The sequence below is a fragment of the Idiotropiscis lumnitzeri genome, chromosome 8 (genome assembly GCF_059441095.1).
Source record: "Idiotropiscis lumnitzeri isolate Australia: NSW breed Sydney's pygmy pipehorse chromosome 8, RoL_Ilum_1.0, whole genome shotgun sequence".
In the NCBI taxonomy this organism is placed as follows: domain Eukaryota; kingdom Metazoa; phylum Chordata; class Actinopteri; order Syngnathiformes; family Syngnathidae; genus Idiotropiscis; species Idiotropiscis lumnitzeri.
In genome coordinates, this window is record NC_142398.1 from 21187961 (window position 1) to 21205746 (window position 17786).

The window sequence follows — 17786 nt, forward strand, 5'->3', positions numbered from 1 at the left end:
ACCACCAACGAGGACTTTGCCTCTAATTGCACGTGCAGAAGGATAACAAGCACTGCGGGACTCTTGGAGAAAACAAGGCATGCTGGGGGGAAAGGATGAGTCTCGCGGGGCAATTTGTGTCACGAGAATCACACACACACACAGCGATGCGAGTTGTTAGTGTGTCGCCTTGCAGCGGCTCCCCTGCGGGCGCTGGCGACCAAGTCATGGCGCCGACACATATGCGGCACGCAGTAAGTGGCCTCACACCTCTGCACAGAAAAGCAGCCAGTCACTTGCTTGTCACGACCAATTAGCCAAATGGGCCCCTGATGGAAAACAAGTTCTTTTGGACACTCGCTGCAAATGGCGCAGAGCTGGCTGCCATGGCACGCTCATCTTCATGTGAACATTTACAGAATGGATAGAGTGCAAGTTTCATCCGGTTGCTGGAGAAAACTCACATCCAGAAGGTTATGCTGATGAAAAGTTAAATGTTGGTGTGCAGTAGTGATAGACCGCTCTGCCTTTCTCAGGGCCGATACTGATACCGATTATTAGTTGTCATGGAGGCGGAAAATCGATATTGATAGCCGATATTCATTTGTTGAAAAAAGGGTTGAAATGGTGTCAAAATGAAGAAAAATAAAAACTCCAAAACTTCCTTTCCTACCCATGCTTGCGGGACCTCTCCCATAGTGCGGCAGGCAGCTTACTGCTGATTGGCTGCCACAAGGAGCCAATCAGATGGTACTGTGGGCGGGACAATGTGCTTCTGCAGGCAGGGCCACGAGCACAGCAGAGAGAGAGAGAGAGAGAGAAGTGTGCTGCAGCGAGCCAAAATAAACCAGCGGTTAATTTGTCTGCCTTGAAAGTAAAAAAAAAAAAAAAAAAAAAAAAAGGCAGATGCCGTTAATCGGCAAAAGGCCAAATATCGGCCCCGATAATTGGCGCGGCCGATAATCGGTCTATCACTAGTGTGGAGAGAACAAAGCAAGGCAGAGAGGAACCCAAAAGTTGGCTTCTCGCCTCTGCAGTTTGAACTGTGAGGGTCAAGCCTGTCGCACATTTTTGCAAATGCCTCAACTTTCAAATTCCGGAGGCGTGTCCAGATAAAAGTTAAACATGACGACTAAGCCCCCAAAAGATGCAAATACTGTAAACCACCAAAGAAGAACGAGGAAGGGTTACAGTCATTTTTTTTTAAAGAGAAAGAAAAAGAAAAAAAAAACCAGACAGTTCAACAAGCGTGTCGACTTGTCAGTTACGCCCGCTGAATTATTCATTGACGTGTGTCACAAGCTATGACAGCTGCCACCGAGAGAGAAACTCAACAGTTATATTACCGAAGCAACTGACGATTGATCAGTCCTCCATCCCAAAACCTTCCACTTTATGCGGAAATGGAAAAGAAACTCAGGATAGTTTAAAACTATTTAAAAAAAAAAAAAAAAAAGAAATCTGAAATGTCTTTATTTGAGGTTAAACAGTCACTTTAAATAGGTGATGAAAATTTGACAAGAATTTGAAATTTCCATTCTGTCAACAACTACACCTCAATTTTTGCTAGGCAGTTCAGGATTAATTTGAAATTTTGTGTGGGTGGGATTCGGCTGCGTGTATAATTGAAGAGAGCAGAATTTATTTATTTTTTTGCTTTTACCAACCGCTCGGACACCATGACCCAAAAACAATGCGCTGGTTGTTTTAGCGGCCGCTGTGACTGAACGGCGTTCGGTTCCTCTCGCAGTGCCACTTCTGTTTACAACTCTATGAAATGAAATCCTTGCTGTGCGAATGGTTAACAAAATGTCGCAATTACATGATCCCGACAGCTTCACGACAGGAGTTTGCTTGAGTGGATCTTATTATTGCTGCACTCGGACGGAATGTATCGGGAAATATTTTTATTTTGGTTGTATATATATATATATATATATATAAATGATACTTTTACAGCAGGTTTTCCCCCACGGAACTTGCTAAATAAGGTGCTAGAGAAGCCGGCTGGCTTCATAAAAGATACTTCATTTTAATCCATGTTCTATATTTACTAGTACATTATTCATTGGTAGGCCTGTCACGATAACCAATTTTTCCAGACGATATATTTTCATAATAAACGATAGTATCGTTTTTTTCTTTTTTTTTTTAAATGCCACTGATCTATTGAGGTTGTTGGAGACATCCATTTTGCACTTCCAGAAGCACAAACACGGTATTCTGCTTAATAATGCGTTTGCGGAATATGAATTAGGCAACAAAATCCACCCGTGTTTTTTACCATTTTCTGTCAACTGAAAATGACATCATAGTCGTTCCGGACTCGGTTCACAACCAATCACGGCTCACCACTTTTCAGAAGCTGCGCCGTTATTGGTCATTATCTAATCCCTGAGCAACTGCGATGTTGACAGCAAGTGGCAAAATGGCTGCCCCCCCCCCGACATGGGGAAAAACGAGTGGATTTTACGACTTAATTCATATTCCCCAAACGCAATATTGACATGTTTGGAATCGTGGAGGTGCAAAGAACAAAATATCGTAAAAAAAACATTTTTGGGTCGACTTCCCCTTTAAGTGAAATTATTTTTCAATTCTCAAGTATAAGGAACATTTTCATTGAAATGAAAACAATCAAAATATGTTGGAAAAATACATTTAAAAAAATCAATTAACAAGACTATTTATAAAATCTACTTTGGAAAAATTCATTTCAAAGATTTCAAATGAATCTTTTTCCGCGGGAACCCTGTAAGAGTGAAACATTTTTCCGAGCGAGCGACGGAGGACAAGAGGACAAGACAAAGTGACAACCCAAACGACGATGGGAGGGGTCGGTGGGAAAATAGTAAGATCAAAGTTTTTACTGTGAGCGCTGGTGGAGGGCTGACCTCGGGTGGTAGGCAGCATATCAGAGAGGCCCTGCCACGCAGTCACCATCTCCGGATTCTTCTGGTCAGCAAAGTTTTTCCAAACACGCAAGGCGCCGTCATCTAGAAAAAGAGAAAAACGGAGAAGCGCAAGGTGTTCACAGGGAGGAAGGAAAGCGCTGAGGTCAAACGCAAGCACAGCAGTCCATTTGGAAGTGTTATTTCTGATCCGCGCTCGAATAATTGGATGGAAATCTTGAATTGATTCTTTCAAAACAAGCACAACCTGTCCAGGACCACACATCAAAAGGCATTGCGCAACCATCCTATAGAGCTTAAAAAAAAAAAGTCAGCGAAAAGCTTGTTGCTGCAGAGCAGTCTCAACACTCAGCGAAGACACAGAGGATGACATAAAACATGTCCACACACTCTTCCAACAAAGTTATTACCGCCCATAAAAGTCTCCACTTGATTTACATTTACGTTTCCCCTTTAAACTACAGATACTTTTTATATTTTATAACAAATCTACTCATCGATGTCCTTCAGTGAATGCTTGATGGAGTGCATGATACATTTTGACAACATGGAATTGACGTCATTTGGCTATTCCAATTGAGCATACTTTTCAAAAAGGAACGCGGGATTTAAGAAATTTTGAATGAACCAAGCGTTCTGTTTGTTGTGCAAAGCGCGGAACTGAATTCTTCTGATGATGACGGATGAAGAAAACACACAAGCGGCGCGTGTAGCGTGTTTCGAGAGATGAGTGTCGCGAGTCGTCGCGAGTCTCGCTGAGGTTCCGAATGAGCACCGAGGTTTTGTCAAAGGGGAAGTCAACCCCCTAAAAAAAATTCTTTGCAATAATGTGCCCTCAAACGTTTGTGGAATATCAGATAAGTCAATCATCTCAGGGGCGGCCATTTTGTAAAAACGACGTGACAGTTGCGCAGGACTCACATAACGACCAGTCATCTGTTTTCTGAGCCACGATTGGTTATTAGCGGAGGCCTGAGCAACTGTGATGTCATTTTCAGTCGATAGGAAGGGACGAAATCCTGGTGAAAGGATTCATTCATTTGGTAGTTTGATGTCCATATAATTGCCAACAACAAAATCCTGTGGGTCTTGAAAATGCCAAAACGGTTGGAAATTAAAGAGTTGAAGGTATGTGCAAACTAAAAAAAAAAAAAGGCAATTAAGATAATTGAACTTTTACTAAAATTTGCAACTTAATTCCAAAATTCTTCAAATATGAAGGCAATACTGTGGCCATTAAAATTTGTTGCTGTAAATATGAAGTGCTCATTAAAATGAATCTACAAACTGAGTTGAACCTCCTGCAATCACAACAAAGAAACTGGGAATAACCTTTCACAAGTAAGGATATTTTTGGGCTCTCTGTTCAAATATTCTATAGTCGCACATGCTTTGACATTCACATAAAAGTAAACGTCATGAAAATGGTTGAGATGTCATTCAAGTTATGACTTATTTCAAGTTGACTTGCAAAGGCAATGCGGAGCATTGGAAAAATAAGACATAACTTGCCAACTTGCCCAAGGCATGTCGCTAACTAGCCAAACGGCTGACTGAGATCAATGAATTGAATCAGCAACAACGAGCTCGCTGCCATCAAAGGCAAAGCTTTCTCGCGCTGCTTTTGTTTCATATTCCTCTTTAGTATTCTCTCTCTCTCTCTCTCTCTACACCTCTCTCTCTATATATATATATATATATTTTTTTTTCTTCTTCTTGCCCCCAACCTGTTGCAGTGAGCAGCAACGAGCAGTCGTGGCCGTTCAGATACTCCATGGCTGTGATGCGGGTGTAGCGAGGGTTGCCATTGTAGAAGTAGTCCAACCTCTCGCCTTTCTCCCAGTCCCAAAAACTATAAAAAGACAGAAAAGAACGTCATCAGTCAAAAGGCGTGACTATTTGCATTGGCGTTGTGCACGTTTAGTGCTTTATTTCTCAGACCAGATGCTGTCTTTGTCCGCCACAGCGATGCAGGTGTTGAAAGGATGGAACTTGACAACAGACGGAACGCCGGGATTGCGATTGATGAATATTTGATCGTCCAGTCGAGAAACACCTGCGAGGAGGATATGAGAAAGGATGACAGACAATAGATTATGCAAATCCCATTTTTTCCCCCCGTTTAAAATGTGTTCGTAGGATGATGCTGCGTTTTTTTTTTTTTTGTTTGTTTTGTGGAGGATGTACTGGATGATTCAGCACCTCTGCGACAGCAAAAGATTGGGAACAAAAATTTAGAACAAAGTCAACAGATCAGCATTGCAAAACTTTGTTGATTCAGCATTTTCAAGGTTACTTGCATATCCTTGAGAAAAAAAAAATCATAAATCACAAACTGGGTGATTTATGAGCTTCCATGGTTTTGTGAATCTAAAAAGATCTACGACAATAAATCGCCTGAAACCATCGGAATAGATGACACAGGATGGATGGCAGAGAAATTTTAAATATAATTTTGATGGCGAACTTAATAGCTCTTAAGGGGATGTATATATGTGATAGGCCGATTATCTGTGCTGATATTTGGCATTTTTCCGATTATCGCCATCTGCCTTTTTTTTTTTTTTTTTTTTAACTTTCAAGGCCGATAAATTAAAAACTGGTTATTTTGGTTCGATGCTGCACACTTCTCTCTCTCGCTCTCTCTGCTGTGCTGGTGGCCCTGCCTGCAGAAGCTGATTGGCCCGCCCACAGTACCATCTGATTGGTTCCTTGTGCAGTGGGCAGCAGCCAATCAGCAGTAAGCTGCCTGTTTGCTTTTTCACCTCGAGTCACATGAAAGCTTGTGCCACAAAATTTAAAGAAAGTGTTATGAAGGTGAAGAGCTGCTTAGGAGATAACATTTTTTCCTGGGGCGCTTGTGTCACGTGCTCAAAACAAAGATGCTGATTGGACAAATAGGAGATCTAAGTTCTGCAATCATAACTAAATATGACATTTTCAGAGAGGAATTCAAACGGTACAATTCATTTCAGTTTTTCAATGCTCTTATTGAAGTTTTAATTGCACTCCTTTGCTAGTAATTGAGGAGAGGAAATAAAAAAAAAAAAGTTGCGCATGCCAAATCGAATGGGACACCTGCAGGCTGAACCGAAGCATTTCGCAAGCGAACGCGCCACGAGAAGTACAACTGACCTCGCTTGACGTTCATGGTCTCACGTTGTCATAGCAACAAGAAATTTTGCCCGCCAGTTCTGCACAAACCCAAGTATACTCTCGAGGGCTTCCAGAACAAGATGAAGAAGAATAACGAAAAATCTATGACAAATTCATTCTAGACGCATCTGTGGTTGAATCGTGCGGCCTGAGGTAAAAGCAGACGCATGAGTTGGAAAAATCATCTCCACTGACTGTTTTTGGGGTTGTGGAGCTTGACGATCATGAGCAACGACTAGATACGAAAACACGGCAGGACTTTTATCCGCTATGATGAAGTCGGCAATTTTTTTTTTTCAGAAAGAAAGAAAAAAAATTAAGGGTCATATGATTTTTTTTTTTTTAGTTTATTGTGTTCTTTCTCTCAGCTTTACGCTTCCAATCTTGCTTCCTCACATTGCCTCTTCTCCCATCTGAAGCATTCTCCTCCTACTCCTCTCATCTTATTTCTCTCTGAGGGGGGCATAGACGGAATGAGGGCAACCCTACAAACAGCGAGGATGGGGGGAGGTGGAGGGGCAGGAATTTTTTATTTTATTTCATTTTTTTAAGGATTTACAAAGAGAAGCGTGAACGAGCCTCGGCAGTGACGTCAATCGAAGGGTAACTGCGTGAGATCGGGGCTTTCACGGTGACGAAGGTGGTGTTCGTCATTTTTTTCCGGGAGGAGGGGTGAGGAGACAAAAAAAAAAAACCCTCTCCCATCACTTGCGGGGATACTCACACCTCAGACACATTTCCGTGTGAAGGGGGAGCATATGACTCATGGCGATTGTGCTTGTGAGAGGATTGAAATCATTTTATACATCTTGGTCTCTATCAAGGGGTGGTTATGACTCGGATCATCTTAAGGGACTCAAGTACTTGTGAAGATAACCTGAAAGTTATGCATCAATGAAAATGGAATAAGTGAGACTCCGGAAATCATTTTCTTATGCATAGCGGCTTTGCGCAGGATTTTCCCGATGAGAGATGATAAATACACACGGGGATGCTTTGCATTAGTCAGAGTCAAGTTTTTCAGTCATTTCAATACAACGAATTATTCTAAGGTTTCAAATGTGCGAGTGGGTGAGACATGAAAATCTCATTCAAGGAAAATAAGACTTTTCTTCATTATTTTAACATTTGTCCCCCGCACGCCACAACTTGACTAATTTTTATTCTTTGGCTTTTGACTCAGGATGAGACTTGTTTTTTTGTTTTTACAGAGGTTTTTTTTTGTGCTTTTTCCCCGTCTTTATTGTGAATTTGTTTTATTCTTGTTCTATGACTTAATTTTGCTCCATGTACAGCACTTTGCATGCAAGCGGCGGTTGTTTTCAGGTGTTTTATAAAAACGGTTGAGTCGGGTTGATTCACAACATTAGATCGGTGCGTGACCACGCGTGTAGATCTTCCCCTCGGAAATTAATTTAAATGCCATTATTGCATTCCAACACCCCTCCTCCCAAAAACACCCCAAAATTTTATGTTTCTCAAATAAGGATCAAAAGCACTCGATAATATTGTACGTTATAAAAACAGAATAGAATGTGAAGAATTGACATGATTTATTGCTGCAATCCAATTCTTTGTGCTGCTCCCTCTGCTGTGCCTTCCTTGGCCACCAGGAGGCAATATAATCTGCTTCTCTCACTCCTGAAAGTGGCTCAGTAACTGACATGCTGTTATTTTAGACATTTTTTATAGAGGATAAAGAATATATACTGCGAGTAGGACGAGATTAACAGTCTACATGTGTTGCGCCAACGTTTGTATTCAAAAATAAGTTTCTTCTAAAACCACAATCATGAGTGCTAACGGATGTGTTAGCATGTCAATGGTGTTTTACATTATTTGTTAGCATTAAGCTAAGCAGATTTTTCCCAAAATAATAATGTAAAAAAGATTTGTTGATTTCAAGACATGGTATTTATTAAATTGCCAAAACTCAAATATGATACATACATATAATAGGGAATATTTATACGTGGTTTGTTTTTTTGAAGAATTAAAAAAAAAAAAAAGGGTTTATCCCAATGAATTTCCCGCTGCGTTAATTCTAAGCGGATTTCCCCTAATCGTGTGCTGGCTCTCCGTCCCCCGCAAACAGCATGCAAGTTCACTGTATAATGTCGTCTTTCAGATGTTTTCTTTCATCGCAATACCGTAGAGTCTCAAGTGGACTCTTGAAGGTGAGTGATTAAAATGAACAAGCAGTCGGCGCGGACCCTGAAATATTCTGATCAGTCTGGACTCTTGACGATACACGAAATATCAGCTTTATTTTTCTCCCATACGGTTGTTTATCCTCAAAGCTTGCGAAGCTCGTTTGTCATCAACTCGTCCATTTCTCATTTCTCGCCAAGATCCTTCACTGGGAATACTTTTTTAAAATTCACAAACGTGAATGTTCTTCCGAACAGAGACAAAAATAAATCTCGTGTCTTTCAAGACCTTATTATATTTTCTGATATCGAAGGATATTTCATGGCCTAATAACATTTTAATTGAGATTTCGCATCTAACGCGATGCTTTATTCGCACATTAATGCCGTTGAATTACCTCGTCAATCAGATAAGCATTTTATTATGAGTTTTTTTTTTTTAATGACGATGCGGAACAACATTTCCTTCATCAGAACAGTGGATTAGCAAAATTGGCGCATAAAGAAAGCAACATGCAGTCGACAGTAATTTGTGCGCGCTTCAGAGAGCGACTCACCTTTTTGCGTGATGCTTCTGCTTTGCCTTTTGACGCGAGCATTTCTTAGAAATCTCCACTGACGCTCCATCCTCACCTGACTCTGCAAGTCGTGCTCCTCTGGGATCTGCGACACAAAGACAAGCGGCAAGTGAGACGTAGCACCAACACAAGCTCTCGCACATTCAAATGCAAGCAACTCTTCAGAGTGACAGCTTTAAGTTGTTTTGTGGAATGAAACTCCTTTAGTAAAAATCAGTTTCTATCATAAAGTCTGGAACCGTAATTACGTAACTGTCGTTTGTGTCCATACACGTAAAAAAAAGGCAACGGACTGAATGAAGAAGACAACGAGATGTTCTTGCATCCCGCACTCGCCTAAAGCAAACATAGATATGCTTCAGATTGCGATATAAAGATAAAAGATAAAGATGTATGATAAAGTGTGCTCCGACTTTGAGGTGTACTCATGCACACATTCGCGATTTCGTAACCGAGAGACGTTTTACGACGGCACTCAAAATTTTGCAGAGGCAGCGTAATCTCCTGCGCGAGTGGTTTTACCAAGCCTTCACGCAACATCTTTCCTGTCCAATCATCTGTCAGCTTTCCTCATCTGCTGCAGCCACTTCAGACGTGTGACTTCCTCCACTGCAGTGCGCATTAGATTGAGTTGACTTCCTCCACCTGCACCGTCAACATTCATCAATATCTCGAGGTTACGACTTTTATTTTAAAAGGCCAAAGTGGCCGGCCGGGTCCCAATTTTGTGGCCTAATTTGGCAAGCGCCAGCCGATCAATAAAACCCAAAAAGTTGCTGCTGGTGGGCGGTCAAGGCCTCCAAGGACCTCTCTGCTGGCCTAACATAATCGAGAAATTGTGATTATACATTGATGTCATATTATATCCTAGTGTTTAATTTTTAGGTTGGAGTTTTTATCCAATCAGAATTCAGCAAGCTCGTGTTGCCAGGCAGATTTCATAATAGCAGTAGCATGCGCTATTTGTCCGAGGCCTTCAGATACAATCGTGCGGGCGTCTCTTCTGTTTGTGTCAATGCTTAAAATATTGCAGCAATAAAAAAAAAAAAATCTTGGCCACATTGGAACTTTGTTTTGCTCTTTCCACGATGAGTTATGCGCGAAGCGGAGCGTCGAGACGAGCGAGCGAGCACAGCCATTGGCTGAAGTGAGACGTGATGATGATCAAAGATGAACGAATACGCAAATGATATTTTAGATAACAATTTGTATCGGTTAACGTGATATTGTTTGACAGCCATTGTGGCCGGCGGCGAAAATTATGGTCAGACATTTGCGGAATTGACGGCCAACTTAACCTTTGATGCTCACTTGCCAACTTTTTTTTTTTTTTGATTAGACTGCATTTCTTTTCTCCTTTCATTGAATGACACTTTTCAAGGCCGTATGAGCTTCATGAACACGACCTTTCACATGTACACGACTACTCTCTCTCTGTCTTCCTTTTATCGCTATTGATCAACTCCAATCATTCCTTCCACGCGGACGTTTATTTTGCCAAGAGTGAACGGTGTATTGAGGACATTACAACCGACAGAAGCTCAATATTATATGACAAACGTCACAGCTGCTGTGCATGGTAAAGCATTCCTTTAATCTTTAATTTCTCTCGGGAGGATATTAAGTTCTGGAAGTGGAGGAGTTCAATTATTCAGCAAAGCCATCGTGTACAACCAACGGGCACTTTCTCACACTGCGACTGCTCCCTACGCTCTTGTCTTCGGGAGAACTTACCAGAATTATCTTTTAAAGGAATTTAATAAGAGAGCTCATGTCAATAGGTGGCTCGGTCTCCTCTGATACAATGGCTAAATACATGACGAATGCACGTTAATAATTGAATACTGATCATCTGTCATGCTTGGACTTTGGTGGCAAACAAGTGGAATATTTATAAAAAGAAAACCATTTGCTACAACCTGGAGTTTGTACAGACTAGTGATAGACCGGGCCGATATCGGGGCCGGCCGATATTTGGCATTTTGCCGATGATTTTTTTTTTTTTTTTAACTTTCAAGGCTGATAATTTAAAAGCTGGTTTATTTCGGCTCACTGCAGCACTCTCTCGCTGCTGTGCTGGTGACCCTGCCGGCAGAAGCAGATTGGCCCGCCCACTGCGCAATCTGATTGGTTCCTTGTGCAGTGGGTTGCAGCCAATCTTAAGCTGCCTGTTTGCTTTTTCCACCTCGAGTCACAGGCTGATCCTGGGAGATTTTAAAACTAAGTTGTCTATTTTTTAAGGTCTAAAACAAAAGCTTTAACATGTTGTGAATCACTAAAGTTGTTTAAAAAAACGTGCTTAAAGGCATTTAAACGAAGACAAGTTTTGGAGTTTTTAGTTTTCCAAATTTTGACATCATTTTACTGCCTTTTCTCAACAAATGAATATCGGCTTCAAATATCGTTTATCGGCCTCCATGACAACTAATAATCGGTTTATCACTAATACAGACATAAAAGGATTCGAATTTGTTCAGGCAAAAATGCAACAAAAAGATATGAGCAAGGAGAAAGTGTTGGCAATACCTTTGTGACTGGCTGAGCAAAGTATTTGGCACTCCAATCACACAGACCCGTTTGCAGGGCGCCGCTGATGTAGTTTCTGTGACCACACGGCTCGTCTCCATCCTCAGCGGCCTGAACAAACAAACAAAGTGAAAACCGTATTAGCATGTCATGCAAAGTCTCAAACACACACACAAAAAAAAAAAGAGGACTCGCCGACCTGCTCAGGTCCCTTGTCAAACATTTTACGAGTGCGGGGGAACTGGTGGGAATGGGGCGCCTGTCCTCCGAGTGTGGGCGTGTAAGGGGGGCGTGCGGCAGGTTGATCTCTAGTGGGGGGTTTGGGCACCTCGTTGGTCAAACTTGAGCTGCTGGTGCTGGGCATGGGTGGGGAGCCACTAGGGGGAGACGGAGAGTAAAGTCAAGATGACGATAGAGGTTTCCGTTTTGGCCGTCATCGGATTGTCGTTCATGCGTTTGTGTTTGCGTTCACGCAGTGTTCCTCACCCCGCCTGATGAATATGCGTGCCTTTGCTGGTGGGGCTGGCGGGAGCTGATTGGGTGAGAGACCCGGAGTCCAGAATCCTCTGAGGGCGAGCGTTCATCATTGCCTGTGGAGAAAAAAGGCAAGTACACTTGGAGAGAGAAATAGAAGAATGGAGGAGAAAATTATCGCTGATGTCAGTGGACATCCAGAGCTTTACAGCTAGCTATACCACTACAAGGACAAAAATAAATAAATAAATAAAACGTGACCAGATGATTTTGGCCAAAATTTCCAGAGCAAAAGAACCGCTTTACCGATACATCCAAAGCACTAACATGACAAATCCAAAAGCTAAGCAGAGCTGCAACGTTTACCAGCATTAGCTCCTGATGATAATGTGATAATAATTATCGGTTAAGTTGACTACGTGACGAAGGGGGGTTATCCGCGTTTGGCAATGTTATGCGCCACATCACAACATTAACTGTAATCCCGTGGTTTGATTTTTATTTTTCTGCATCTGTCAGCACCTCATCCGCACGTTTTGGGCTGAAATGTGAGATGACATCACAGTTCCCGCTCTCAATCGGTTCCAAGCGACTGGGACGCCATCTGGCAACCTGGAGATGTGTTATACGGAAGGTATATTCAATAACACTGCGCTGTGCCGCGACGCTCACGGGCGACTCGGTTTGAACTGGTTTAATCAATGTAGGAATGCATTGCATCAAACTGAAAGCCGTGTGAAATATTTAGAGTCTTTCATTGAACTGAATGTGGTAACCAACAAAGTAGAAGGAACGATGCGGTGCAATGACTCACCACGACAAATAATCATTGTTCAGAGAACACCGCTCTGATGTTATCACTCAAATTTGAGCACGTCATCGATGCAAAGGCGGAAATTCCGATACAGGCTCTCATTAGACGGCAAGTAGTTGGAATGCTGTGGCTGGTGGAGGCTAAAACATTTCGTGTCCCAAAAGCAGCCGGAGGTTCGGTATCGTGATGAAGGTTACCTCAGCATGGTCATGGGGAAATGACGGATGAATATGCAACCTTCGGGAGATGGCCAATCTGCCACCGGGGACGAGTGCGCTTGGAAATAATTTAATGAGTTTGTTGGTGTTAGTAACAGGGTTATTAGTTAGAGTTTGGGAATTCTAATTCTAGTTTTTGATTCGTTTTGAGTTTTTTTTTTTTTTCTAAATTAGTTTTAATTAGTTATCAGGTCGTGTTTGTTTGTTTTTATTAGTTTTGTTTTTTTTAATAATTTGTTTTAGTTTTTTGAATAATTTGTTTTAGTTTAAAAAAAAGTGTTTTATATGTGTTCAGATTTAAAAAAAAAAAGATTATGGTCAGAAAAGTGAAGTGAAAATTCAACAAAAATATTTTTTCAATTATAGATTTTGCTTTTTTTGTTCATTTTTGTTTACTCAAAAACCTTGTTAGGATTCAATTATCTGTTCACCACATCAGCTTTAATGATAAAATTGTGTTTTAATTGAATTCAAATTGTATTGGTGGGGCATCACAAGAAAAACATGGCCAAAAGAGGATAAGGTGTTTCAAAGGCACAACTGTATTTGTGATCAGCCTGGACGGCTCAAAATGACAGATTCAGTATGGATAAAGTGCATCCCACTTGTCAATATAATCAGCGGATGAAAGGGCAACATCAAAGTTTGTCCAACTTTCAAGAACTGTATCTCATTAAAAGGAGCAGGTAATATAAGCTCATCCTTATGGCGGTACACGAGGGAGGCGGAAACCTAATAAAGATGTTGGAAGCAAAGCGTTCCTGATGAACGGCAGAGATGGAAAGAAAACGGTGCTGGGTGAGTTTATTCAACTCCAGCAAACACATTAGACGAGCAGGCATGGCCGTTAATTTGATTTCTATGTTAATTGGAAAATTGCCGCAGCCTTATTTTGTTTGTCTAAAGGGAGAAAGAGGTACATACTGCTTTTCTCAGCCAGAAAAACATGTCAATTGCCAAGGTTAGCGTTCCATTATGGAGTAATTGTAAATGGGAGCAAACAGCAGTAGGGCCAGTCAACAGTCTCATTATGGAAACTGCTTCTGACACTGATGTAAAACATCTCTCTGACTCGACATAGAGAGGGACATACAAATACAGATTAATGGGACCAGGTGTGCTGAAGGCAAGTTGAGATGGAAACTATGCACGGCACAAAAGCGTCCTAAGAAAGTTTTCGAAACCCCACTGAGAGATGCTTTTGGGCCCATTTGATGACTAAACAAAATAAACACAGACGCAGCCATCAATATTATATATATATATATATATATATATATGTATATATATGTATAATTTTATCCAATGACAATTCAGCTAGCTTGTGTTGCCAGGCAGATTTCATCATACCAGTGGCATGTCATATTCGTCCAAGGTCTTCAGAATAAACCGTGCGGGCGTGTGTGTGCTGTGTGAGTGAACGGCCTCTTAGAGTTGATAGGCAGTTGCGATAGCCAATCAGATCACAAGTTAGTGACAGTAAACCTTCACGCAGGCCTCACGTCAAAGGTGCGAACGTTTGAACACACAAATGGCCGAAGGAGGGAATTTAATTGCAGGCCATTTTCAAGAGAAGTTAGGTCGTCCAACACTCGCTCAGTCGTGCTTAAGTGTCTTTCTGTTCATTATTTCTCCAGCCGTGGTGTCATAAATGATGGCGCTATGAGGGGTACTTATTCATGTCGGACAAAGTCGGACTTCACCGAAGGCCTACGGGTGAAATACACGCCACTGAAATTACATGACATTTTCTTTCTTTTTTTTTTTTGTTAAGTCAAGAGAACTTACTCATGTTGGTATAAATGTTACCGTCTCATCACTTTATGAAGCATGTTCATGAATTATCAATAGCTGTTGATCGGCCAAACGTGGTAATGCGAAGGCTGTAAGCTTTGTTGGCGAACGGGTGGATGGGAAAGGGGATGTGAAGGAATTACCTCATTAGCAGGAAATGGGAGGGGGGCATTGGAGGGGGGAATCATTTTGAACAGATGCTCATTGTGATGGCTTCGCTTCGCCCTTTCAACCTGCGTCTTCGCACTTCCTCTCTCATTAGTTGGAGAGAATGTGATTAAACTGAGCAAACACATTTGTGCGCACATTTCAGATTATTATAACAAAAGCGCCAATACAAAAGCTAATGATACATCAAAAAGTATGGCAAGATTCTGAGTCGGTTATTGAAGGTGCTTTTAACGAAGCAGGTCTAGACAGGACCAGACATATTGGTGAGGAAAAGTGACATGAACTGAATAAGATGATTTCTGCTGCATTCAGAAAGAACTCAAGGCCCAAAAGTCATTATCTCCTCCTCTCACGACTATGATCATTCATTCCCTTGCCATGTACAAAGTAAACAAAGTGTGTGTGTGTGTGTGTGTGAGTGCGTGTGTGCGCGCAGCTATTTCTATGAAAGAGAGAAAATCTCAGACATCTTTTCAACTTGGGATTCTTTCATGTGAAATGTATCAAAAATGGAATATATTCTTCTACGAAACAACACAGGTTAAACTCGACAAAGAATAATAAAAAATACCAATCAGATCTGAAAAGACCAGGATTTAAAAAAAAAAAGAAGAAAAAAACGAAAAAAAAAAGCCAAAGCTTTTACCCAAATGCAATAGCGCCGAACAACTAAGCTATTAAAAAAGGATTTAAAGCTTTCATCATTTGGAAGCAAGTAAATTCTAATTGACTGCTGACCTTGTTCTCTTCGCCAGAAATCAATAAAGTTCAAGCCCACCTAAAAGGCTATGCTAACTCTTGTGAACTTGGATGAATGTCGTAATGACGTAATCTTTGGCGAGGTCACTGCTGCAATAATAATGAGGAACTTGAGCGGCAAGCAGCGAGACGGCAAGACATGTCAAGTAACGCATGGCTCCTTCGGTTTCGACAAACTCTTTCAGCTGCTCTGTTATGCCAAGCCGGGGGGACTCATTGGCTCGTAACTGCATTTTCACAAAAGGAATGGTCTTTTTGCAGACACAAAATGCCAGTGGGGAGGGGGGGGGGGGGCACATGTGTGCCACAAGTTTTTTTTTCTGAAAAACCATGTTGGGAAAAAAAGGAGGTAAAAGATGCTGATACACTTAACATTTGTGGAAAATGCTATTTTAAATATGTTTGTGAGTCAAGCAGTGGATTATAAAAGAGGAAAGAAACAAGAAACAAAAAAAAAATGTTTTTATCAGTGAGACAGTATTTCAATTCGTATGACTTTGCGTGACACCCGACAGCCTCTGATGAACGATTCATGAAAAGAAACAATTTCCACACCAGCAAAAAATCATTTGTAATAAATTTTTGGGGGGTGTAAAAAAAACTAAACAAAATATAAATGGTAACAATATTAAGACAATTGAAATTTATTTCATATTGAAATAAAAAAAAAGGTTTCCTAGTACAAAGAAAAAGTGCATTGGTGTTTACTTACTATGCACGTATAAATTGCCATAGAACTGTTGAAACATCTAAATAAATTCCAATTCAACGCCCAAATTAGGAAGTCCACTCACCTCATTTTTTAACAATTATGCCAATTTTGTAATCGTTCAGTTAGGGCTGGGCGATATGACCTAAAATCAATATTGCGATAAATTAGGCAGTTTTACCTCGATAACGATAAATGCGCGATAAATTCCCCCTGAGGACCAAAATCAAAATAAATGCAGGAAATGCATATTAACTGCTTTTTTTATTGACCAACTGGTACGCATTACTTTCAATGAAAAATAGAAGTACAAAAATCATTTGAATAAACATTCAAACTAGCTTGCTTTGCGTGACTTGAACAATGTCACAAAGAACAGGAGAAAAAGGCTACCTCTCACAAAATCTAAATAATGCCATGTGCAAAGGCGCTAGTCGCCTGTAAACAAAATGCTAAATAGAATGGGGAAAAAAATGTCAATGGAATGCCAATGCCAAATAAACGCATGTGCTTCATCAGGAAAATGTGCAGTCTCGATTACCCTGGTGCGCAATCGCCACTTGCCGTCTATGTAATGCACATTCAGGCGCAAACAGGGATCCATATTGCAACAAGACCACAAGTCGGATGTGGATGCAAAATGCTTGACATGTCTCCGCTCCCGTCCCGATGTTGTCCATATCGGAAGTGCTGTTTGCGGCAAATATTTTCGTACCTCTTGTCGGCTACTTTCATGAGGCGTTTAAATCCTGTCCGCTCCATTGTAACAAGAGGAGCTCTATCTTTAGCTATGTGCTCGGCTATCGCATCCACCTCTGAGACGTTCTCTCGTATGGTGTCGCCTCCGTTATGGGCTGTTGTCACTTGTCCAAACTTGCTCCTCACTTTGAACTTTTAGCACAAGCTCCAAGTCAACAGCATGGTTGTGTTGTGGGTGGTGAAAAAGAAAAGGTTGGACGCGCTGTTTCCGGTGCTTACGATGCACTTTGTAGTTCATGTTCTTTTGCTCAAACATCGTCTTTATGGAACCCAAAACATTTCCAAACGACAGATGTCCACTTTATTTTCGGGACAAGCGCGACAGGAACAATTTCAACTAACGTTACTTCGTCCGCAGCCGTGTCAGCCGCTTCAGGATTTGAATCGCCAGCTAGGAACGCGTCTTGTTTACATTCTTGTTCAGAAGGGAGGAGTCACGTGACTACACGCGCTGGAGCCGTCTTAAAGGGGCATGAGCATCGCCGCAGACAGAAAAGACTTCTTTTTCTTTTTTTTTTTTAGACACCGAATTTACCGACATGGGCAAAATGATGTCGGTCATTCTAATAAATTTCGGTAACGGTAAATTTTCGGTTTATCGCCCAGCCCTACGTTCAGTGTAAAAATCTGAATCGTATTTGAATTTTGATTAATTGCACAGCCCCAATATAACCTTTAATATACTGGGGGCTCCGACCAAAATATTCAACCCCCCGACCCCCCCCCAGAAAAAACACACAAACAACCCCACTTCCTTTACTGAACAAGGAGTGTGCATTGCAGAAAG

The 17786-nt window shown here is 41.3% G+C and overlaps 1 protein-coding gene across 3 annotated transcripts in view; it reads right to left on the reverse strand.

The window, feature by feature from the left end:
* rptor (regulatory associated protein of MTOR, complex 1) overlaps positions 1 to 17786 on the reverse strand; it is a 77524-nt gene that overhangs the window by 11495 nt on the left and 48243 nt on the right. For 2 of the 3 annotated variants that reach the window (XM_088301993.1, XM_088301994.1), the window contains exons 23-29: positions 11788 to 11891; positions 11501 to 11678; positions 11302 to 11412; positions 8755 to 8860; positions 4833 to 4947; positions 4619 to 4743; positions 2850 to 2975 (exon numbers count right to left, since the gene is read on the reverse strand). In XM_088301993.1, coding sequence (XP_088158119.1) covers positions 2850 to 2975; positions 4619 to 4743; positions 4833 to 4947; positions 8755 to 8860; positions 11302 to 11412; positions 11501 to 11678; positions 11788 to 11891 — 865 coding nt within the window. The remainder of the gene's footprint in view (positions 1 to 2849; positions 2976 to 4618; positions 4744 to 4832; positions 4948 to 8754; positions 8861 to 11301; positions 11413 to 11500; positions 11679 to 11787; positions 11892 to 17786) is intronic. The other variant, XM_088301995.1, reaches the window with a different exon arrangement.